Source organism: Gadus chalcogrammus, chromosome 4 (assembly GCF_026213295.1).
Source record: "Gadus chalcogrammus isolate NIFS_2021 chromosome 4, NIFS_Gcha_1.0, whole genome shotgun sequence".
Lineage (NCBI taxonomy): Eukaryota > Metazoa > Chordata > Actinopteri > Gadiformes > Gadidae > Gadus > Gadus chalcogrammus.
Window position 1 is genome coordinate 16,365,237 of NC_079415.1, and position 25,000 is coordinate 16,390,236.

The 25,000-nt window shown below is 44.9% G+C and overlaps 1 protein-coding gene across 12 annotated transcripts in view; it reads left to right on the top strand.

Moving 5' to 3' along the window:
- LOC130380897 (formin-binding protein 1) overlaps positions 1 to 21,455 on the top strand; it is a 50,817-nt gene extending 29,362 nt beyond the window's left edge. For 4 of the 12 annotated variants that reach the window (XM_056588317.1, XM_056588314.1, XM_056588319.1 and 1 more), the window contains exons 7-17: positions 2,334 to 2,462; positions 2,938 to 3,084; positions 4,587 to 4,778; positions 6,405 to 6,593; positions 10,941 to 10,955; positions 11,319 to 11,354; positions 12,432 to 12,541; positions 13,465 to 13,597; positions 14,397 to 14,527; positions 14,895 to 15,070; positions 16,505 to 21,455. In XM_056588317.1, coding sequence (XP_056444292.1) covers positions 2,334 to 2,462; positions 2,938 to 3,084; positions 4,587 to 4,778; positions 6,405 to 6,593; positions 10,941 to 10,955; positions 11,319 to 11,354; positions 12,432 to 12,541; positions 13,465 to 13,597; positions 14,397 to 14,527; positions 14,895 to 15,070; positions 16,505 to 16,683 — 1,437 coding nt within the window. In that variant the 3' untranslated portion in view covers positions 16,684 to 21,455. The remainder of the gene's footprint in view (positions 1 to 2,333; positions 2,463 to 2,937; positions 3,085 to 4,586; positions 4,779 to 6,404; positions 6,594 to 10,940; positions 10,956 to 11,318; positions 11,355 to 12,431; positions 12,542 to 13,464; positions 13,598 to 14,396; positions 14,528 to 14,894; positions 15,071 to 16,504) is intronic. The other 8 variants (XM_056588312.1, XM_056588320.1, XM_056588313.1 and 5 more) reach the window with 8 other exon arrangements.
- Positions 21,456 to 25,000: the final 3,545 nt, after the last annotated feature.

Sequence of the window (25,000 nt, forward strand, 5' to 3'; positions counted from 1 at the left end):
ACATACACATACACATAAACATACACATATGCATGCACAAACGCACGCACACACACACACACACTCTCTCGCTGAGGAGCTTGTAGAGGCCATCATAAAGTTATTATGTCTGGAGAAATTAAAATCATGATCGCCACTCAATCCTTCACCAGAGTGATTTTATTGCAGTGGTCTCGGGAGGGCTGCTGCTGTGTATTGTCCTCTGTAGAGTTGTGTGTTTAATTGTCCAACCACGCACTTAACCGTCCCTTATCATGGCCGGTTTCTCGGGAATAGCATACCTTCTTAGCCATTTGCCGGCTAACAATCCTTTGTGTGTGTGTGTGTGTGTGTGTGTGTGTGCGTGTGTGTTTTTCTTTTCCTGTACATTTACTTTATGCTATACCTTGAAGCGAAGTACACACAAGGTAGGTAGTCCACCTGACGGCGATGGTTTGTTGTCGTCTGTGCAGAACGCTGTCTCGAAGTATGTTGTCCGGACACTCCCGCCCGTCGCGTGACACGTGGCTCTGTGACACGGCTGTCCCATCAGCCCCCCATATACACAAGCTTGTGTGCCTGTCTCCTACCCAACACACTTGTCTCAGTGGGGTGAAAGACGTCGCTCTGTGTTGAAAGGGCAAAGGCACTTTTTCGTGGGTCCACCGCTAGTCAAAGTGGTTTTAACGGCCAATGCGGGCGGATGATTCAGAACACAGCCTCAGTATGTAGCTGAGCAACTGACTGTGTAGCTGTTTTTTCTTAATTTGTCTGTGTGTGTGTGTGTGTGTGTGTGTGTGTGTGTGTGTGTGTGTGTGTGTGTGTGTGTGTGTGTGTGTGTGTGTGTGTGTGTGTGTGTGTGTGTGTATATCTATGTGTGTGTGTGTGTGTGTGCCTGTCAACCGCAGCACACGTTAGCGGGTGTTTCCTGGAAACCAGGATAACAGGATGTGATGCAGTGGTAGTGACGACTGCTTGTTTCGATGGTGTCTGTTATCAGTCAAGTTGCCATGGCAATGCTGCCTTCACCAACCTGTGTGCACACCCATCAAGGCTTGGCATGCGTTGGTGCTTAACACGGACGTGCTGAAAGTGCATGGGCACATGCGTTGTTCAACGCCTCTTGAGGTTGTTGCGTTGTGTTTGTACCACGAGACTCCCTGCTCTACTAACATGCATCTCCCTTTTCCTCGCTCTCTCTTTCACAAACTGTTCATCTATGTCGATTATGTTTGCTAGTGTTGGTTGAGGTGAGATGAGGAATACAGACCGTAGGAATAAAATAATTAATTACTTTTCTGCAGTAAGCTGATTCTGGTGAATCCTGTGTATAGGACGGCACAGATCTATAGAAGACACAGGATGGGGATGGATGAAGCAGAGACATATAGAATGCAATGAGGACGCATTTTTTAATTAAACTTTAGGCCACATGAAGTCAAACTCAATAACAGACGGTATTCTGGCCGTTAGAAATGTGCGGTTTAGGTTCAGGTTTTCATTACATAAAGGTATAAGAGTAAAGATGGTGAAAGTTTCGGTCTTGGTGGGGGGGTCAAAGTGTCATGGGAATAATTATATAACAGAAGGGTTCTGTCTGTTGTTGTCCATGATGATATCCACAAGTGGACATGGTTTAGCTCGGCCTGAAGTCCACACACACACACACACACACACACACACACACACACACACACACACACACACACACACACACACACACACACACACACACACACACACACACACACACACACACACACACACACACACACACACACCACATGCTGTCTGGCTGAGGTAATCTTCCCTCCATCTGCTCTCCTTTGGGCTAGTCCCGTTGCGTCCACCTCCCCTCCCTGAACCGACTGGTGTAACGTATCACACAGTCTGAGAGATAGTGCAGACTCCTCTGTCTCTGCGGTGTCGGAGCCAGCTCCCGGGAGTTTGTTGTGGCCCACATGCAGTGTTTGTTCCATGAGCTATGGCTGCCCCTTACCCCCCCTTACCCCAAATAATGTCTATGTCCGTGCACGTGTTCTTTCGTACACAAACATGAGCATGCGTGAGTGGATGAGTACTGATTTCACAATCGCATATCCACTTTATATCGATACGGTTTTGTTAGCCGCTACATGTAGCTTATCTGTGGTGAAGCGCCATGAGACATGACTAGAGAGAGTGTGTGAGAGTGATTGAGTGTGTGTGTGTGTGTGTGTGTGTGTGTGTGTGTGTGTGTGCGTGTGCGTGTGCGCGTGCACGTGCGCGTGTGGTGAGAGAGAGAGAAAGAGAGGTCAAGACCGAGAGAAAGCGAGAATCAGCGTGTTGATTTATATTGTCTCTCTCCCCCCCAGGCTCGCCAGCAGGCTCAGGTCAGGCACCAGATGGCTTCGGACAGCAAGAACGAATACTCGGCCTACCTGCAGAAGTTCAACCAGGAGCAAAACGACCATTATTACAGCGTCATCCCCAACATATTCCAGGTAGCGGGCTATGCAGCTCATCGTCACTCAGTGAACGGCAATCAACAATCATTATCTCCAATCAATCATTATCATCAATCACTGAGTAGCATTACTTACCTGTTTTTACTTTTATCATAGTATCATGCCAAGTGGAGGTATCTGAAGGAAATAAATAGGATTGAGAAAATCACTTTACAATAAATTATTCCAAATCCCTAAGTAGAACAGCAGGGCAAACCACACAAGAAGTATGGTAATATCCCTTTCGTCAGCAATATTTGAAATTCTGAAAATAAATTTAGGCCATCCTCCCATGACCCAATCAACCAAAGGCCCCCCCCCCCCCCCTCCCAAGCAGTCTGGTCTGTGCTGATCACATGGTTTACAAACGTGTCGACTGCAGCGGTAAAGTTTCCACCGTGCAGGTTGGGGAGGAACATCCAAAGAACTCATTTTCAACTCCACCACCTGTGTTTTTTTATTTTCTCCGTAGAAAATCCAAGAGATGGAGGAGAAGAGGATTGAGCGGGTGGGAGACTGCATGAAGACGTTCGCCGACGTCGACCGCCAGGTGCTGCCCATCGTGGGGAAGTGTCTGGACGGCATGACCAAGGCCGCAGAGTCCATCGATGCCAAAACTGTAAGCTCACGCCGCTACATGCAAGCCAGCCCATTGAATGCACACAGTGAGTCACTCACACTATCTCTAGATCGGTATCCCATGTACTCAGGAGAGTCTTGTGCAGAGATTCTCAACCGGTGGGTCAGGACCTTCAGTGGGTGGTAGAGCGTCTGCCAACCCCTCATCTTTAGATAGAAGCCTGTGAATATACCAATGTTTCAATGTTTCATTGCGTTTAGCACCTATTGTTGCAGCTTTTTGTTACTTGCCTCTGTTTAACGTTTCATGAAAGCATTGGCGATGACAGCACCATTGTTAAATGCTTTTGACGTCTAGTGGTCTGAAAGGTACACTGTAAGTTGCTCAAGATGAAAGCGCCTGCTAAATAGATTAGTAGTAAGAAGGAGTAAATATTACATTCATCAATTATTTTCTGCCACTTACTTTATGAATCAATTACTGTCACCGTGCTTCTTGGTTATTCCTAAACGAAACAACCAACAAAACGACAGTAGGGAAGGATGAAGAATGTTACTACCCAGGCTACATACACTTGATCAAGATATAGGAAACACAACCCAACTGTTGCAACGCGATTATGTTCACCTAGTTCCACCGGCAATCGGGACAACCAGCCCCCCGCTGGCCAAAGACCCTTTGTGTGTTTTGCTTTGAGCCAGAGTACAGAGCAGCGAGGGTCTGATCTTTGGCCCCTTACTCCGGTGCAGACCCTCTGTCTCGCTGTCTTTATCTCCCCACACATGAACTGCGCCTGGTGATGCATGTGCTTTTTCCGCCGCTTAACAATCGCGCCCCTAGCCTGACCCGAAACTGTTGTTTTAATCGCGTTAACAGTCAGACACATTGAGGACTGGTTGCTCTGTTTTCTCGTCCACGGAGGAACCCAAACTGATTCACACCGGCCAGCGCATTGGAAGCCTCTGATAACAGAACATGACAAACAAACACTGTTTGAATAGTGGAATAAAAAAACATATATATAACGGCTCAATGAGCTGCTATATATATATATATCTATATATATATATATATATATATATATATATATATATATATATATATATGTATGTATGTATGTATGTATGTTATGTATGTATGTATGTATATGTGTGTATATATATATATATATATGTATATGTGTGTATATATATATATATATATATATATGTGTGTGTTTAGCTAGTCTAGGGTATTGTCAGACCAAATGACCAAAAGAGCAGTCAAATTAAATCATTTTAATTGTATGTCGCTAAATCACAGTCTGCAATGGCTTCACAGGCCATATTTTATGACCCCCCCCCCCAACCCTTACCCCCCAAAGTGCATGGAAAAACTTTTTTATCGTCAAGGAAGAAACCTGAAAGTAGAAAGCCTCCTTCCAGGGACGGTTAGGAGTGCAGTGGCTGCCGTGATGGAGATCCATCATTGAAGCATTACAGGCAAAACAGTTGACCTCGAATCAAAGCAATCCATTTCTGTGACCGTATCGCACCATTCAGGACTCCCAACTGGTGGTGGAGTCCTTCAAATCCGGGTTCGAGCCCCCGGGAGATGTGGACTTTGAGGACTACGGCCAGGCCATCACGAGGACGTCGTCGGAGACCAGCCTGTCCAACCCCAGGGAGAGCAAGGAGAAGCCGGGCGGGAAGAGCAAAGGCAAGCTGTGGCCTTTCATCAAGAACAAGAACAAGGTAACACCAACACACACAGGCAAGCCCACTATAGGCAGACCCAGTCACCTGACCGCCACCATGTCATCTCTAGTGGTAGTTCTTTAAGAACGTGGAAGTTTAAGTTTCTTGGTTATGGGTTCATATTGTTTAACTGTAGTACATGTGTTTTTGTATCGCCGCTAATTCAATGACAAAAGTATCCGTAGATATTCATCATCATGTTTTTTCAGATTGTTAATCCTACAGTAATTTGATGTCATTTCGTGTAGCGATTTTGTCGTTCAGTTAAAAATGTGTCGTTAGTTTTGAAGGGACCCTTTTTTTGTTATTGTTTGCAACCAGTTTCCTTTCCCCCTCCACCCCCGATCGCTGGCCCCCCTTCAGTGGCCCCCCCTCCCCTCTGTGGAGCCTCCCCACTCACTGTGTATGGTTAACACACTAATGCATTTCTACTTCCTGTTCTGGTCACCCTCTCAACTGACAATGATATGCCATTAATATCCTATCACGACTGGACTAACGCTCTCACGATGGCTGACTTGCTGGTAATCGGCCCGAGAATGCCATCCTAATCGTCTTGGTTTCGATAGCAGTGCCGCCGGATTCTGATTGGCCGTCTGGGCAGGGTTAGAAGAAGGGAGGGAGAAGACACTTTGGCCTGTGTCATTGTGTTTGTGTTCAGCTATAGAAGTGCTGATGAATGCATCAATGTATTCAGTGTTGTACGTAGTGTTAACCCAGTGCTAGGTGCAGAAGAGTTGATTGTGTCCCACGCATCCACACACTAATGTGCATATTGAATGCATGCATGCTTGATATAATCACACAAACGTGCAAGATTTTCTCTTCATTCGATAAGGATGTTGAATCTGAAGTGGTGCTTCAGTACCGTACCGTAGAAACGTCATGTTGGCAATCCCAAGAACTCCTTGAGAAGTTATTATTCGGGAGACATGGACTGGTTAATGGATAATCTGTCTCCCTCCTCCTGAATTTCATTGTGAAAAACTCACCCTCACCTGCATGCTCATCCATTCACCCTTTCCCCTCAAGGCTCGAGGAGCTTAGCACCTTTACAGAGGAGCTCACGGACATCTGATGAGTACCATTACCTGATTTCAATGGTTACCTTTGATTCGGCTGAACCCAAATGAGTTTCTAGCTTATCCTTGCATGTGCTAAGGATTCCAGGGAGGGAATCAAATAACGTGATAAATGGAGGTTTGCACGTGCTCGCACAAACGTTTTGCGCTTGGTTGGCAGCTGCTTGCGTCGAGACCTCTTTATGCTTCTCCACCCTGCCGCCATCTTTCAACGATTATTTCTTTCTGTTGGTGTCTTTTTGTGACAGTGTTCGTCAACAAAACTGAACCAGCGCAAGAACTAGACCCAGACACCCTTCTGTTGTCCATGTGTGCGACTCTGGGCTTTTGGTTTTTCGGTTTGTTTGGGTTTGTAGCGTTTTTTCGTTCTCTCTCGAAATAACCGTAGGAGGCTTATTTATCACGTTTTGTGTTCCCCTCCTTTTTTTCTTCTTCTCCTCCTTTGTCTTTTTGTTCCCTTGTTTTTTCAATTCTCAACCCAACTTTTGTCCTGCTCTCTTCGTCATTGGGCTCCCCCCCCCCTCCTCTCTCTGACTGGTAGCTTATGTCCCTGTTAGTATCCCCCCACCAGCCCCCCCCAGCCCCCCCTACCTCAGCCCCGCCCTCACCCTCTGCTGTTCCCAACGACTCCCAGTCTCCCAAGCAGCACAAGGAGCCCCTCTCCCACCGTCTCAACGACTTCATGGCTTCAAAACCCAAAATGCATTGTCTCAGGAGCCTGAGGCGTGGGGTAAGTGTGCGTTGGTGTTTGTGTGTGTGCATTGGTGTGTATGTGTGCGTGTGTCCCGTCGCTGTGATGTTGTCATCTTTTGTGTGCGTCCGCTCTACCTGTCCTCCCCCCCCCCCCCCCCCCCAAACGCTGGGTTCTAACCTGCACCACTGCAGAGGTGAGGTATAGCCTCGAGCTAGCATTGAGGTATGGCGTTGAGGTGTTGGCTGAGGGAGCATTGAGCTAGCTTTGAGCTAGTGCTGTGTTAGCATTGATGAGTTAGTGTTGAGGTAGCATTGATGTATTGGTGAGGTAGTGTTGAGCTAGCATTTAGCTTGTGTTGAGGTAGAGCTGCGGAAATGTTGAGATACAATATATCTAGCATTGAGGAAATGACGTTAAGTTGATCTAGAATGCCGGTAGAAATGAGTTGTTCAGGAAGCTTCAAGGTAGCCTTGAGGTGAAATCTAGATGGCGTAAAGGTAGAAAGGAGGTAGCCTTGAGATAGAATTGTGCAAGCATTGAGCCTTGAAATAGGGTTGACAGTTTCATATATATTTGTATAGTCACTTCTAAATATGTTTAGATTTTTACTGTGCCTAGGGAAATGAAAAGATGATGTTAGCGAAGGTAGCATTTCTATTCAACCCAAAGTAAGATTCATATCCCCCTGAATCCGAACACTTAAAGCCAGACCTCAACCCCATCAGACAGGCCCTCCACCTCACCTCTGCAGTGCTCTTCCTCCTTTGTTTTGTCCTAGCTCCTCTAGCATGCTACCATAGCGTAGAGCTCGTTTGCACACATGACTCCTTTCATCTGTCCCACCAACACTCTGGTCTTTCCGCCCGCTAACTTCATGCTAACTCCATGTTCAAAAACCACCATCCCTCTCATCGCCACCTCATCAACGACGACTTACTAGAAGGGGAAGAGCAATCTGCAACGACCCGGCCGAGGCGGTTACCTCAACCGCAGCTCTGTCGCGGCCGTCTTAGGAAATGAGATTGGCAATTTTTGAAGCGCGCGGAAACAAGCTCAGCGATTGGTGAGTTTAGCGAACCCCAACCTGCAGTTAGGCGAGCGGTGTAGTGGCAGGGTGAGGCCGCTTCAGTGCTTTGTGGGGCCGAGTTCGAAGGCCTGTTTAGAATTCCTGAAAGGTGGCCTCAATAGAGAAAAGTGCTTACAATGCCGTCACCCATATCTCTATAAGGAAACCCCTCTGTCTTGATAGTCAATGTAATCAGTTGGCTGTTAAAGGTCATTTTTTTTTTCTGCAGCTTTCAGTGAGCGCCTGACCCCAGAGCCTGGCGTCCAGGTTCCTTCCGGGTCTCTCACAAAACAAAAACGTTTTTATTTATACTCAGAAGATTAAAGGGCAAGGTTTCTACTGTGTGTGTGTGCGTGTGCGTGTGTGTGTGTGTGTGTGTGTGTGTGTGTGTGTGTGTGTGTGTGTGTGTGTGTGTGTGTGTGTGTGTGTGTGTGTGTGTGTGTGTGTGTGTGTGTGTGTGTGTGTCATAGAGGAAGCACACGAGGTCAGCAGAAGAAGAGAAATCAAGCAGGAAGTGCACGTTTAGAATAGAGGAAGTGCTGCAATGGCAAGAGCTAGCATAGAGAAGCACGCCAGAGTGACACGTGAATGCATGAGTGTATCAAAGATTGAAAGATTATAGTTTGAACTTGGAGGGGAAAAGAGTTCAATGGGAAAAAAGAGGAACGAATGTGAAAGATTTCTATAGCTGTGAAAGAAGCCTGTCACTGAAGGAATTGTCTGACAGCTCATTCGATAAGACAGCGAGGTGCTGACTGGAACCATACCTGGAAATAGACTGGCATTCCTTTTCATGTCATTGTAATGATCAATGTATATTGTTAAATGTATATACATGTTGTTTTAAGTTTTCAGTTTTTGTTTCTGTGTGTTTTTAGTAGCACTTAAGAATGAGACAGAAAATGTTTTCTATGTAAAACAGCATTAACCCTCACCATAGAAAATATGTACCGTATTTAAATCCTGTGTCAATAAAACAAAGCTAAATAGATTGATCTGCAACCTTCAATGCTTATAGCTGTAGTTAAGTACGGCACTGTTATGTTGCAACAGTCAAAGCGGGGCACTGTTTCAATCATAATTTGCATAGTTAGAGATAGCAGGCTTGTGTATGTGTGTGTCTTTGCACAGCGTGTGTGCGTCTGTACAGATGTTTTTGCGAGTGCTTTGTATGTTTGTGCTGTGCATTGATGAAGATGCGATAGCCTTGTGGTTAGCCGCGTCGGAGGCGGCGCTGCTGCCCGACTGACTGTGAGTGTGTGTGTTCTCCCTGACGCCCACCGCAGCAGCCACGCACCCGCTCGCTTATTTATCACAAAGATCTCATGAAGAGGACTCTGGGCCAGCCCACCTGTGCTTACGAAGCCAGGCGATATGTTGTAAGTGTGTGTGTGTGTGTGTGTGTGTGTGTGTGGGACAATGCGTGTTTGTGCGTGTGCGCGCGAGCGTTTGTGTGGGAGCGTCTGACAGCCCAAGGCCATGCGCTACACACACAGTGGTATATTAAGTTTGCAGACCATGAATGGTTTATTTCCTGTTTTTTCATTCTCGTAAAAAGAGGCGTGCGTGCGTGTGTGTGTGTGTGTGTGTGTGTGTGTGTGTGTGTGTGTGTGTGTGTGTGTGTGTGTGTGTGTGTGTGTGTGTGTGTGTGTGTGTGTGTGTGTGTGTGTGTGTGTGTGTGATCAACATATTGATCACATGGCTCGGACATGTGCAGAAATCCAAAGTCAAATGACCAGGGAGTGATGGTGCTGCCCTTGTGCATATCCCCCCCATCACACGCCGCTCATGCCCCCTGGCCACTGGCTGTCCCTGCGCTGGCTGCAGACACGCAGAGGTCTGTCTGTCTGTCTGTCTGTCTGTCTGTCTATCCTACCTGAGCATTCAGGGGGTCAATTCACAAAGAGACAAGCACCTGATACTGCTAAAAATGGTTGTGATTGATCGATTAGCCTACCCGGCGGTCTGCCCTCCTATTCGGTTGATACGAGAGGTGTTAGTGACACTTAAACCCAAGAATTGACCCCTCCATACAGAGCTATGTCTGTTTAACTGCTGTTCCCATAGCTGTCTGCCTCAGTTGTCTGCCTGGCCTGCATCAACCACCACAGTCATGAGTATTACGTCCGTGTCTGTCTCAGTTGTTAAACCGAAGGAAACTGTTAGCCGCTGCAGGCTACATCCGGCATTGGCTCAGTTCCTGTTTGAGGAACTCAAATGGCCAACTCAATTATAGCCGGTAAATTGGTAACACAAAATACATTTATAGGAAGATGATCAGAAGGAGTTGTCTCGATGGGCGGACTTTGCCTGCGTCCGCGAGGTGAGAGGAATCAGAGCAGAGCGGAAGAGATGGAGGAGGCTATTAGCGGGCTAAAGTGCACCTGGCGGGCCGAGCTAACGCGGTTACAGGATGTATAGGCTCCATGCTGCTCACACAACAGTGAAACAGGTACTAGAAAGTACTTCCTCGTTGCTCACCACGAGGCACTCAGGAAACCGCATAAGAGGCCTGTCAATCATATTCAGCGCCATCTTTCTCCTTTTTTTGAGAGTGATAATATACATCATTCTGTGTTTATTTTTTATTTTTACTCTACTTAACATCTCAACCGAAGCCATTTTGAATATATTTGTCCACCTTACTCTGGTATTTCCTTATTTCGTTTGAGGACGTGCATCCATTTCAGCCGCAGCTCATCGTGTGTTCATCGTTACATGTGTTTCTACTGCCCTCTGCTGGCTGGTGTGATAAGGCAGTAGAAAGCTGGGGAAGGAATGGCTGTCTTTCAATCTCACTTTCTCACTTTCGTGTTTCTTTACAATTGATCTATGTCACCCTCTCACCCAATCACACCCCTAAACTCAGCGCCTGGCAGTGGACTCCCAAGTAGGCGTTGACTTGCCGACTTCACATTTCCTATTTGTTGGTGAACTTCACAGATTCAAGAAAAGATGCTAGGAAACAAGAATAAATTGGTTGGAATCAGCCTGATTAGTATACCGAATGCTCAAAGCGTTGCCGTCGATCCCATTTGAAATCAGAGGCATCTATAGACGTTGCCTCTCTCCCAAAAGACATGAATCCTCTTTTCATGAAGAAGTGAAGTTCAACAACATCATCATCATCAAAACATCATAACTGTAAAATGACCCTATTCTACCCACAAAAGTACACAAAATGTCTTCCTCTTCTGATGTTGACTTTTGTATGTTATCTTTTTCCTCTCTCTCTCACACTCTCTCTCTCTCTGTCTCTCTCTCTCTCTCTCTCCTGCCTTCCCTCCGTGTTTTTTCTCCCCTCCTCCCCCATGAAGCTTTCTCTCAAGCTGGTAAGCATGACCGTGTAACCCATGACCTTAGCGGCATGAACGTAGCATGTACTCCCCCCTCCCTTCCCCTTCCCTCCTTCCGATAACATGTTAACAATGTACACGTTGTGTTTGTGGGTTTGTGTATGGAGATACTGCATTTTATTTTTCGACTTAATACTTTATTTCCCATAATTAATTTAATTCACATTTTTGACTTTTTGACACCTTGTGGTTGTCTCCCTTTTATTTGATTTTGTGTTTGTGTTCATGCTTTGCCCTCCCAACTGTGTGTGTATGTTTGTGTGTGTATGTATGTGTATGTGCGTGTCTGTGTGTGTCTGTGTGTGTGTGTGTGTGTGTGTGTGTGTGTCTGTGGTGCAGATCACCCTCAATTCCCACATCCGGAATCTCATTGAGGTGATCAGACTTGCGTAACATTAACGCTGTTACGTCCTTCTTCATAAATAACCAGTCCGGTAGTCCTCATTTCTAACCGTTTGTGTGTGTGTGTGTGTGTGAGAGAGAGAGAGAGAGTGTGTGTGTAGGGATCCTTGTGATCCATGTCTTCTCTAGTAGTTGGTTGCACTTTGAAGACCCTGCATGCCCTCCAATCAGTAGATGCATATTGCATATTCCCTAGATGCTGTCCTGGTGAATGCCTATCTGTGATTGGTTGCACTCGATCCCTCTGATCAAAACAATAAACCGTGCATGGCAATGAATGAGCTGCTGGTTGTGACGATGCATGTCTGGTAAGTTGCTGCATGGGGGTGGTAGGTGGTGCCGGATGAGCAGTGAACCCCGACCTTTAGCCCAATGCATCCTGTGAGGATTAGCAGACAGCTAGCCGTCCCTGACCGATCCGGCCCTAGAGATGATCAGCAGCGATGCTGAAGCCAAAACGTAACCTCTTAGCTTCAGAGAAAAACATCCAGTGTTTGTTAATGGACACTTCCTGACAACAGAACTGTTTGCATATACTCCATCTTTTTATGCCTAGCCATGTCTTGATGAGGAACGTTGAATTCTCCAGATGTGTAAGGACGTTCCAAGTCTTATGACTCATCGGTTTCGATAAACCAACTGGATGAAAATCTGCCAAGACTTCTCACAAACAGAGTTGTCCTTTTAAGCACTGAGACTTATAGTACAGTTTTTAGACCTCAAATGTAATAAGATTTCCCTGTTTCCTTATTGTTTTTCCAAACAAACCAAGAGTTATACATATTTTAATGATATATTTGTTGACATTATTCCGTAAATAATACTACGTGGTATTAAATTAAAGGAATACTGCAACTAAATCAATCTCGCCCTAGCTAGAAGTTGTCATGATGCTCCTAGCTTGAAAAATCGTCGAAAAAAACCCCTTCAACCCACAACCAGAGAACTAACACACGTCGTATGATCAATGGTCAGTTAGTCGTTATGTCTCCCCTCCATCCTAACCCTGTTGTTCCTCCGTCTCTCGCTGTTTGTTTGTTCCGTTCTCAGGGCTCTGGACCAGAAGACTTCAGCCACCTGCCGCCGGAGCAGAGGAGGAAGAAGCTGCAGGGGAAGATAGACGAGCTGAACAAAGACATACAGAAAGAGATGGACCAAAGGTAGCCATAGCAACTGTCAGCATCCACGGCATACTTAGCCTTTTCAGTTAGCCATGTGGTTGCCATCGGTGTCCAGGAATTAGGACACTGTTGTTGTTGTTTTGTTGTTGTTGTTTTGTTGACGGTGTTGTTATGTATTCAATGGATAGTCAACAGTATGCATTGTTATTCCCATGCCTTAGGGGGCGCTCTGCTGTTAAGGGTAACTTAAATGATATCCATTTTAACTCTGATTTACTTAGCGCCCCCTAAGGCATGCAAATAACAATGCATACTGTTGACTATCCATTGCCTACATAACAGGTGTTGTTATTATTATGATTACATTTCAATGTTGTTTAAAGTGGACCTATTATGCTTTTTCGACTTTTATGACCTATAAACTTTGTTATAATGATTGATAGTCATGTTTAACCATACTAAAGTGTTGAATAATGACGTACATGCATTTCAACGTATTCCCTGCTGACAGTCTGGGGTGGCTGTGCAGAGCGCTAAAAACTCGGGACAGCGTTTGCGATTCAGTTGTTCACATTTCCGGGAAATCATCTACGTAGATGCACTCCTGCCACGCCCCCATATGCCTGCTCAAACTGCCCGCGCGCGCGCTTCAAGGAAGGTAATCAATCACAGCGGAGTTGGGTTGGCAGGAGGGGGGCGAGGGGGCGGAGAAGGACGAAACCGAGCGTTGACAGAGAATGCTGAAAGCGCCCAGATGAGAGGAAGAGTTTTCCGAAAATCGACATCGTTTTTTGTGTATGGTTAAACATGACTATCAATCATTATAACAACGTTTATAGGTCATAAAAGTCGAAAAAGCATAATAGGTCCCCTTTAAAGTTGCTTATTTTTAATGGTGTTTTGTCTCGTTCGTTCAGGACTGCGTGTTGACTTGTTGCCGCTGTGGTTCTCGTGTTTCCCAGGGACGCCCTGACCAAGATGAAGGACGTGTACGTGAAGAACCCGGCCATGGGGGACCCGGCCAGCGTGGACCCCCGCCTCGGGGAGTTAGCCCAGAGCATCGAGAAGCTCCAGTACGAGGTGCAGAAGTTTGAGGTGAGGGGCTTGGCACCGCCGTCTTCACCGCGTCCCCTTTCGCCTCCCCTTGGCGCCCTCACTGAGCCCTCTTTGTTTAGTTTGGTTTATCCGATACAACGTCTCAGAGTAAACAGCTCAGAGGTCCAAGTAAGACCGCCAGGAGGCTTTCCATGCTGGCCCGCCGTCTGCTCTTCCTTATTAGGAGAACCTGGAGTCTGGATGCTCTCTTTCATCTGAATCATCCTAATCCAAACACTAATAACATCTGAATGCCACATGATCCCACCTTAACATGATTTTGAACATACGGCTGCCTTGTTTACATTTACATGCACATTTTTACATTTAGTACAGTTAGCAGACGCTTTTATCAAAAGCGACTTACAATAAGTACATTTGTCAGAAGAGTTTAAAGCACTAGCAATCGCTAGTATTCCCTGTATACAACAAGATAGCTAGGATAAGATGCTACACAACTACTAAGTACTATAACTAAGTCCGACATACAATAAGTGCATACATTAAGTGCCAGGACGTTTACACAAGATAATATCTAGATTCTTATGTCTAGATTTGACCTAGGTTCAGAAACTCGTGTGTTACACGATAGCCACAGCGTGTTGACATTGTTGTCAGCCAGAGGCCCAGTTCCACATCTCCGTAGGTGGCTCTGGAAACAGTTTGTCTACGTCTTCTCGTTGCATTTTTCATGATTCGTTAACGTCTTCAAATGGATTTGAAGTGAGACCAGGGACACCGATTAGACTAAACCTGACGACACTATTGGTTAAATACTTTTGTGTGGCTCTATCTTAAGGGCTGGCTGGCCGAGGTGGAGGGAAGGATGCCGTCAAAGAGTGACCCCCAGAAGAGACAGAGCGGGCTGTACCAGACCACCGGCCAGAACAACACCCCCATGGGGAGCAACTGTGCCCAGGACAGAGAGAGGTATGGTACACTATCATACACACAAGTACGCTAATCAACTTGGAAGCATACACCTGCCCAAAGACCTTGTAACTTACTGTGTGGCTATACCTGTGTGTGTGTGTGTGTGTGTGTGTGTGTGTGTGTGTGTGTGTGTGTGTGTGTGTGTGTGTGTGTGTGTGTGTGTGTGTGTGTGTGTGTGTGTGTGTGTGTGTGTTACATCTTCACTTGTATGTGTGCCTGTGTGTGTGTTTGTGTGTGTGTGTGTGTGTGTGTGTGTGTGTGTGTGTGTGTGTGTGTGTGTGTGTGTGTGTGTGTGTGTGTGTGTGTGTGTGTGTGTGTGTGTGTGTGTGTGTGTGTGTGTGTGTGTGCGTTGGCCCGTGAACAGCCCGGATGGTAGCTACACGGAGGAGCAGAGCTCAGAGACTCAGGTCAAGGCCCAGGCCCCGAGTGCCAACCCCGGGCCCCTCCCCACCTCCAGCACGCCCGAGTTTGACGACGAGTTTGACGAGGAGGAAGCCCTGCCCACCATTGGCACCTGCAAAGCCCTGTACCCCTTTGAAGGTACTGAGCGCACCGGGAGGTCTGAACCGGGTGAACACCCACCGTCACAACGCGGAGCCATGCTTCAACCTGCCGGGTCGTCCGTCTCCAGCGGTGGTCTGGGGGTGGGGCCGCTGGAACAGAACCCCTCTCTGTGGGGGTGTCGCTGGGTGTCGACGAGGTTCAGTGCTGCCGTCGGTCCATCTCGGATGTCTGTCCGGCCGCGAGAATCCGACACTCACCGCCCAGCTTTTAAACCGACATGCCTGCCGCAAGACTCTTTAGAGGCAGCGTACTTCTTGCGGAAAATAAGTTAGGTTATGGCGTAAGAACAAAATGAGGTGAATGCAGTGTTAAAGCAGAAATGCACACCTCACCAAACTTATTTTTTGCGCACCTCTGAGATTTTGTAATAAATGTTTAAAATTGAAATTACCGCAGTTTGATTGGTCAGAAATTTAAGGCAGTTTTAATTTAAAACAGATTTATTTGGTGTTATTTCTGCAACCGGGGCTCCAATGGGATGTTCAGTGGTCAAACCGGATACTGCACTGAGAGTTCAACAAGTTTGTCCTCAGAGAACTACAAAAATCTTCTGCTGCCTGCTTTTCAAAGCTATCTTATAATCATGTATGGATTTAAAACTATCTGCAGTGAAATGTAAATACAACTTCAATTCTCCATTGGAACCTAACATAGAAACTAGTTGTTATGGCCATCACTTTGACATTACAGCATACTGGGGACCGCTTTGCAGCTCATGAAAATCAACTCTCAAAGGTCAAAGCATTCTTGGCTGCTGTAACCGTATCCCCTGTAGCTCGCTGTAACACTCTGGGCTCTGCCTTTGGTCAACTGTCACTTGTGGGTCTTCAGCTTGTTCAGAAGGCAGCTGGAGACTGTTGCTATTTGTCGAGGCCAATAGAATGAATAGAAAGTGGAAAACTAGTCATTGTATCACATTACTAGCACGATGATAATATAAGAGGTTATGTTGATTCTTTGGCTGATTAGTTTGAAGCACACTCCTTCTTTGGCCAAAGCTGCTTGAAGGGATGATGCTATCTGAAGTTTCTGCGATGTGTCTCCGCTCTTAAAAACTGGTTTAAATCGCCTTTAGGTATCAGGTATTTGGAACTGTAACTTGAATTATTAGATATTTGCAAAGTATATGTGGATATATATTGTTATTTTATTTACAGATTACAGCATTAGCACAGAAATACACAAAAATATAATGTAAATTATTATTAATTTACATTATATTATTATTATTTATATTAATAATTTATTTAACAATTAATTATTATTTTTCAGTATGTATCTTTTATTCTGTGGAGTGCTTTTGCAACCACATTTCCTAAAGGTGTGAATGCGTTATATAGGATAAGTCTTGGTGTGGTCCTCCAGACCTCCTCCCTCCCCTCAACCCTCTTTGCTGTGTGTCCTCTGCAGGTCACAATGAAGGAACCATCTCGGTGGCAGAGGGGGAGCACCTGTTCGTCATCGAGGAGGACAAAGGGGACGGGTGGACCCGCGTGCGCCGCAACGAGGACGAGGAGGGCTACGTGCCCTCGTCCTACGTCGAGGTCTTTTTGGAAAGCAACGCCAAAGGTGCTATGACCTACATTTAAGTCCCGTCTGTGTTATCTCTGGGCCGATGCATTTGTTTGATTGCTCTGAGGCAGTGGGAGGGATGGCGGCAGAGACGGTCATGGTGGCCGTTCTAAAGGAACACTTTTCGTGGCCGAGCACTCAACTTCCTGTTCCTGTTTGTGTTTTTGTTATTTTGGTTTTTATTTTGAAGATTGACTCATCCGATCTTTCCATTGTGCCTACCGATAGGCTGTCTCAGCTGTCACTCGGGCAGGTGTTTACACACGTGTTCTACTGTGCACACGCTGCAACGTTGAACAAGTGCAAACGCTCTATGAAAAGATTTGTTTTTCGTAAGATTTGCGTAAATACAAATTTGCAGAGCAACTCCTAACAGTGAAATGATCGGTAAATATGCTTAGCAGTGCCGGTTATAAGTCACAAAGAACATCACCTCAGATGCCCAATGGAATAACCCTTGTGTGTTGATTTAACACATACAGAATACTGTATATTTTAAATTACACCACTGTATTATTTTTTGTTTGACGTTCCATCGCTGATGACCACCATCGCTCGCAAATGTCTAGCTGCTAGCTGCTACCTTCCTAGTTTTACCTATAAATATTAAGTCTCTTCAAGCTGCTTCAACGAATCACTGAATCCCATCAAGTGAATGGACATTCTACCGACAATGATGACAATTTGAAGTCAAAAGAAAGCAGCACGCCTCTCAAATCACGATGTAATGGATTGTTTGCACATTTCTTTGCTCGGGCCATCGTAATGGAAGCATGCTCATTGTAAAATCGTGGGATCGGAAAAATGACATTTAAATCTGTTGTAAAATTCTGTACGAAAAAAAGTATTTTTATAGGCTCTTCGATGGAAAAACAAGCACATGTAAAAAATACCGATCTTGTCTCTAGCATGCTGTAGCCAAATAGTATCCTTGTTCGATAGTGATAATTTAGTTTTGATTTTAATCTCAGTCATTATCCAACTTTTGATACTTAAATCAAAAAAATCGAGAAATCAACCAATAGTAGTCAAAGATGGTGTGGTGCTAGTGTCAGTGCTTTTCCCCAAGACGAGTGGTCAAGAAATACAAGCCTGAAAATAAACTCTGCTAGGATCTATGGTGAGAATTAAGGGATTTGGGGTTCAGCATGTTTGGGGAAAAATCCACATGATTTCTTCCATCGGTCTATAGGACTTTTGCACATGTCTGCTGCCATACTTACCTGCTTTTTTAAATGTCGGTAAATGGTTGCACTGATATAGTTCTAGTGACTTAAAACATAATATGGAAAGTTCTTTCAAATAAAATGAATGCAACAATCATTTAAACATTTTATATACATTTTTTTAATTCTATAACCAATTCTTCGTGAATCAGGATATCGTCTTTCACGAGTTACATCAGTGCTGTAGACATTTCATGCCTTTTTGAGATTATTTGTTTGGTAGAGTCGATTTTGAAATGTGGTGCATGTGTTGCCACATTGTGTGATGCCCGAGCGTGCATCGCATCATGGCTTTAGCATGTTGTGTTTGGCAACTTTTAAGCTGGCTGCTGTAAAACATGTGTTAATGCCAGAACAGGAAAGACCACCGGAATAACAAGGAAAGCTTCTAGTTAAAGGTATCTTTTAACAACATATTTTAGAAAAAAATCCACCACAATTTCTTCCGAGTGATATTTCAAAGCTTTTGTTGAATAACAGAATTGGTCAATGAAATCACAGCTGTACTTTAATAACTGCATATATGGTTCTTTGCTATATCGTCTTGAGAGCTACCTAACTTTTTCTTTTTGTCATTTTCTTTCTTTTTGTTTGTTTGTATTTTTATTTTTGTGATTTCCAGATTCCTAAAAGTGTGAGGCTGGTCGGGGAATGGCAGGGCAAGCAGCCTGGGAGAAAGCCACCGTTTTCCTCGAGCGAGAAATATAAAATAGAACAGAACGCTGATCTTTAAGGATTCAACCAATAACAAAACAGTTGAAACTGAAACCGAAACCAAAACAGTTTCCGAATTCTGTAGCGTTAAACTCAAGCCGTGTGAGAACAAACACATTTCACATCACACCTAAACAACAACAATCACCGATAATGTTACCTTTCTACAATTAATATTATTCTTATTACTATTATGATTATTATAATTTGCGTCTTTTTAGCCGTGCTTTGCTTCATGACCCAACTAACTCCGTGCTGTGCGTGGTCTTGACAGCAGCTCTTGGCTTTCTCGCTCCGAATGCCCCACCCCCAAGTCAACCCCCACCCCAACCCACCCTTCCTGCCCTCCACCCGCAGCCCGAAACAGGCAGGGGGAGGGCGTGGTCAGAGAAAGGCCTAGGACGACCACCCAGAATGCCATTTTACCTCATATGATCGAAGCATTGGAAGAAGCCCGCCACTCCCATCCTACCATGTGTGTGTGTGTGTGTGTGTGTGTGTGTGTGTGTGTGTGTGTGTGTGTGTGTGTGTGTGTGTGTGTGTGTGTGTGTGTGTGTGTGTGTGTGTGTGTGTGTGTGTGTGTGTGTGTGTGTTCGGGAGCCTATCTATGAGCAAGGCCACGCCCACCTCATCACCACTCATTCAAGTCACTCCAAAGTCAGCTCCCCTGATGTTTTCTTTTGCCGTTTTCAACCGATCGTGGTTCTAACTTATCGGACTGGATCTGACCACGTATTCCACCTGTTTCCCAACTGCATGAGTACTCCCCATGCCCCTCATTCCCCATGCCACACTATGTATGGCATGGTTATCAACACAGGGACATGAATGCCACCATTGGTTGAAAGGACAATGGATCCACATCACTGACCACCTCCACCTTTGAGTCTTCCTCACTGCCTCGCCGCGGGGGTGTTTGTCCGTCTCTCTCTGACCACACCCACTAATCACCTCCTCTCCCCCAAACCCCAAGAACCCAGCCTCAGGCAGCAGAGCCTGAGCGTGTTGCCCCCTGGGGTGGGGGGGCTGTACTGCATGCTTGCCCTGTCTCCTCCTCGCTGCTGAAAGACCAGCGGTCCCCCCCTCCCTCCACAGCCTCTGGTCTTTCTGCTAACCCCCCCCCCCCCTCCCAATGCCTGTCTTGTCTTTTTTTAATGGATTAATGAACCTGTGATGCCGCCTTTGTTTCGGGGTTCTGTGCCTGTGGTCGTCTTTTTACTGTTTGTTTTTGTATTTTTACAGTTTTTGTTTTGTTTTGTTCTCTGTCTGTCCGTTAGTGATCGAACCACAACGTTGTTTGAGAAATCATGTCTGTTTGTCTGTTTTTTTTATTAACGGTTGACTGCAGTGATTTTTTTTTTTAATCCAGTCACTGATCACATTGCCACACACAGTATAGAGACCAAGCCCATATGAGGGTCTCTGGGTGATGTGGCGCCTGACATGTGGTCCACTCTCTTCTGTTATACTGTAGATGAACAGTGTTATGTGTTTGTATGTGATATGTGGAGTGTTGAACCATGGTTTTAGTTTACAGGTATCCCTGTGTGGACGCAGGCGTTACAATCGCCCCCACATGAGACAAACAATCCAAAAACAACTAAGCCCCAATTAAAAATCATCAACAGTATTGATCACGTCCACAGCCTGGTCTGCTACTGTTTATTGTATATTGTATATAATTATATACTGTGATTAACTCCCTGATCATTTCTCTGCGTCTGTGGTGGGAAACATGAGACATTAGCAATGTGTATGGAGTATCATTCTATCACTGTTTTATATTGGAGAATGCCACTATCTCTGATATCAATGGAATGGAGGTATAATGTTCATAATATAAATATATATAATAATACTTAGGGGCATAAAATAAACAGTTTGTTTTTGTGGATTTCAAAGAATAATGTCCACCATTTCGCTTTATAAAGGCACATACATTATCATTTTTCTTTTAACCTTTTTTGTGTCAAGTCGAATAATTGTATGTCTTTTGGTTTTATTTTTATTGCAAGAGTGTGCTTTGAAGCTGGATGCGTACGTTGAATCGCTTGGCGGGTCGTCAGTTCTTCTTTAATAACAGTGAGGCTGAAGTCCCTTAACTGCATTCCACGCGGCAACATCATTAACCCATTACGATCATTGACTGAAGAGCCACTGCTGAAAGGTTAACTCAGTCAACACACGTGCTAGGTTTTAAACAGTATGAATTAAACTTATTGAGTTGTTTATTGTCATTCAAGGATAACATTGAAGCTCTGCTTGTGGCTATAAAAGCTCTAAAATACACACGTTTATTTGGGTCCCAGTAACCTCACAACTGGATTTAATAAGGCAGAGTCGCCGTGCGTTTAATAGTTATTAAGTGATTAACGTCATTTTAAAAAGTTTTTCAGAATTGTGGGTCAAGACAGAAGATTTATAGCGCCCAAGTACGCAAACACACAAACACACACATACACACACGCACGCACACACACACACACACTGAGAAAGAGGCGGACAGTGTGTACCTCCTAGACGCCGGAGCGGACTGCCTGTACAGAAGGAATTTGACACGTTGGAGTCAGAGAGAGAATATATATGCATATATGAATAAAATTTAAACTAAAGAAGAAAAAGGAAATCTATTTTAACTATTGAAGATCTTACCGTTATTTCTTTTTTTCTTTCTGTCTCCCTGCTTTTTGCTGTGTAAAGACTGTTTATTTTCTTTTTTGTAAGGTCTACCGACTGATGGGATTTGCACTTGTTGTCTGTATTCCCTTTGGTAGAAGACGCTTGAGTTCTGGAGCACTGAAAGTTTTGCATTGTGTTTATCGTGCCAATTAAAATATACCTGGAAAGCACCAGCGACGTCTGGCGTTGTGTTTGATCCCAGACCGACTCTTGGCAAGGCTCTGCATGGATCTGAATGGCACACATTGTTAGAAAAGACCACCAGAATAATGCTAAATCATCCCTAATGAAGAAATGTGTTGTTTATATTTGATATATTACCTGACATGATGCCTAATTTTTCCTATCTAATGTACTTTACCCTACTTGTACTATCTAGGATGACGTTTTTATTTAAGATGATATAATGAATGTTCACTTCTACAATGCACTAAAACATCGTCATTTTAGGATGACGACTTCTGATTGAATACTAGGAAAACTAAGAGATAGGTGTTACATGTTAAATATAAATACTAAACGGCTTTGTTCATTCAAATTACATTTTATTTCTGGACATTAACCTCATGTTATGCAAAATAACAGCAATGGCATATTGTAGCTAATGTCTCCTCCAAAACGACACGATTACCCTTCAGCTCAACCCTTCTTGACCAAATACATTGATGTTCTGTCACTCAAAGAGCTACAATCTTGGTGAATAAACCTTTGAGTGTCCTTAATCAGTGCTCCTGATTATGGTAATGACACACACCAATGGTGTGTGTCATTAAACACATGTGTGTGTCATTACCTTAATCAAGGGCACTGTCATGCCTGCAGACTCATAATTAACGAAATTAGCTACACCTATTTTGGCCGTGAATGACACCTCTGTGATAAAGGCCTGTGTAGATTCGAATATTCAGCAGCAGTAACAACACGTTCCTCCAGCGGCCACCAGAGGGCGCTAGAGCTCCACCGAAGGCGCGCGTCGAGCGCAGTTTCGAATCTAGATGCGTTCTCTCCATCAAGGAACGTGCTTCTCAAAGCAGGCTGCTGCAAGCTGTTAGTAATTCTGTCAATTACAGTTGCGTCGTAAACATTGTACAATGACCACAACTCTGACTTCAATAGGCAAAATAAATGTCTGTTTAGAAACTACACTCAACCAAAACTCTTATTCTAATATAGCGTCGTGATGTAGGCGAAGAGAAGCCGACGTTATCGTAGTTTATGCTTTTAGTCGAGGCTGCTCTTTTGATTTCATACGCTAAGCTTTCTTTCGAACCCTTACTTTGTTCGCTTTTCATGCACCCTGGTGGTTTGCTGTCGCGCCCCTTTTTAAAAGTATTAAAGTCTTTAGCTTGGAAGGCAAACTCAAGCAAACTCAAACTCCTTGAAGGAAATGAATTTATTTTTCAAGGAAAACAGCGATGGTCTCAAACCTGGGACGAAATATAATATCACTGACTTTGAAATAAAGATACATTATTTAAAAAAAATGACATTAGTAAATGCAGTAATGAGCACTTATTAACAGTTAAATAATAGTGTAGCAATCATTTACTCATGGTGTTCATGTTAACTTCTAAGCCTGTTCATGCTTCACATATATCATTTCCCCTCGACATCCAAGCTGAATCATCTGATCCCCAGTGGCTCCATGACCGGTATATTGGTGGTCGCTATGAGGAAAAAACATGTTGACTGCCCGGCGCGCACACACACACACACACACACACACACACACACACACACACACACACACACACACACACACACACACACACACACACACACACACACACACACACACACACACACACACGCCCCTTAGACTACTGGACTGAACCCATTCATGTAGCAGACAGGTCCGACCAAGTTGGCCAAATTCTCAACGGTTTTTGACGTTTCTGGCGTCACCTTTCAAACACCTGCATTAGCCTAAATTCTCAGTGTACTGCCAGCAAACTGTGTTTTAAAAGAGTGCATGGTGCTAGTCCCGACCAGTGTATAGGACTCACCGGCGGCAACAACTGGGCCTTTAGGGCCTGCTGGACCTCCATTTTATTTAGCCCTTGCACGGATGGAGATATTGGATCTGATTGTTGTCTACAAATTGATAGCAGAGGAACAGGTTCAGATGTGAGGGAAGTGAGAAAGGTTTTAATTATTGTCTTTGTCACGGTAAATTGGAGTCGGGCTGGAATGGGTAAACAGCCCCCGGCACTGGGAACCAGCCTCAGCTGCTGGCCGGCTGTGACATCACCAGCTGCTCTGTCCCTCCCCCCGAAAACAATACAATATGTTCTTCTGGACTTCTTCTTCGTCCAGAGAATACACAAGTACAAGACCGGAGCACCAGAAAGCGCTTTAGATGTCTTCTTTGGTTTCCGACCTCGTTAGTCACTGGGTCTAATTAGACTGGTGGTTTTGCTAATACACTGTTGTATTCAATCTCAAAAATAACTGGATATTACAAAAGACACTCCTGCTCTGACCGAAGAATAATGATCTGTGTAAGATGTGAAAAGTAGGTCAGAGGAGCGGAATCATCTGGAACAAATATGGTGTACGCCTGGGTAATCTAGGCACGTGAACTGGTGAACCGGGACTAGACAGGCTGTGCTTGGTGTACTGTTTCTACAAAGCTGTGTAAAAGCGTTGCTCCGAACAACGACATACAACGTTAATGTTTTCTACTGATGGTTCAACAAGCTGCTACTCCCTTACAACAACAAGGTGACCCTGTTTCCAATGCCATCTGGCAACTTGACCCGGAACAATGTTAACAAGAATAATAACAGCAAAAACAGACTGCAAAACAATGTCCAACACTGGGCTGTGGTGGTGTGAGGTAGAAAACATAAACTACTAAGGGACTTTGATTGGGGAGGTCGGTGGAACTTTCCCACAGGTGTGAATGAAACTTTATGACGAGCTTTGCCTTCATCTCGTGGATATGAGCTGCAACCAAGATGCTGTTTCGGGCCTCTATCTTGTCAACCAGTCCATCAGTCAGCCAGGAGCTTTCACTTGTTCCTGAAGCATTCCACTGGTCTCTCCCTTCTCATTACTCCTCTCTAATTAGCTGCTGGTAATTAGAGGCAGGAGCTGACAACCATAGGTCAGGGAGCAGGACTCACGAGCCAGTAATGAGCTCTCTCTCTCTCTTGCTTCTCTCTTTCCCTCTCTTGCTCTCCCTCTCAGGCTTCTCTTCCTCCCTCTCTCTCTCTCTCTCTCTCTCTCTCTCTCTCTCTCTCTCTCTTGCTTCTCTCTCTCCCTCCTATGCTCCCCCTTCTCTCCTTTATCTCTCTCACTCTCTCACTCACTCTCACTCTCCCACCCCCTCTTCCCAGCACCACCACTACTGGAGCGACACAGTCTCCGAGCTCACTTTAATAATAATAATAATAATACATTTTATTTAGAGGCGCCTTTCAAGACACCCAAGGTCACCTTACAGAGCATATAGCAAAACAGAATAACACTCAAAAGAAAGGGGGGGACCTCACTAACCACCACCAATATGTAGCACCCACTTGGGTGACGCACGGCAACCAATCGGCGCCAGAACGCTCACTACACACCAGCTTGGGGTGGAGAGTTGGGGATGAGGTGGAGAGTGAGGAAAATTCCCAGTAACATTCCGTCCAAGAAACATAGAAGACAGTGTGGGGAGACAGGACGGAGAGACTGTCAGGCGCTAGTTCACGAAGAACCATGCGGCCCG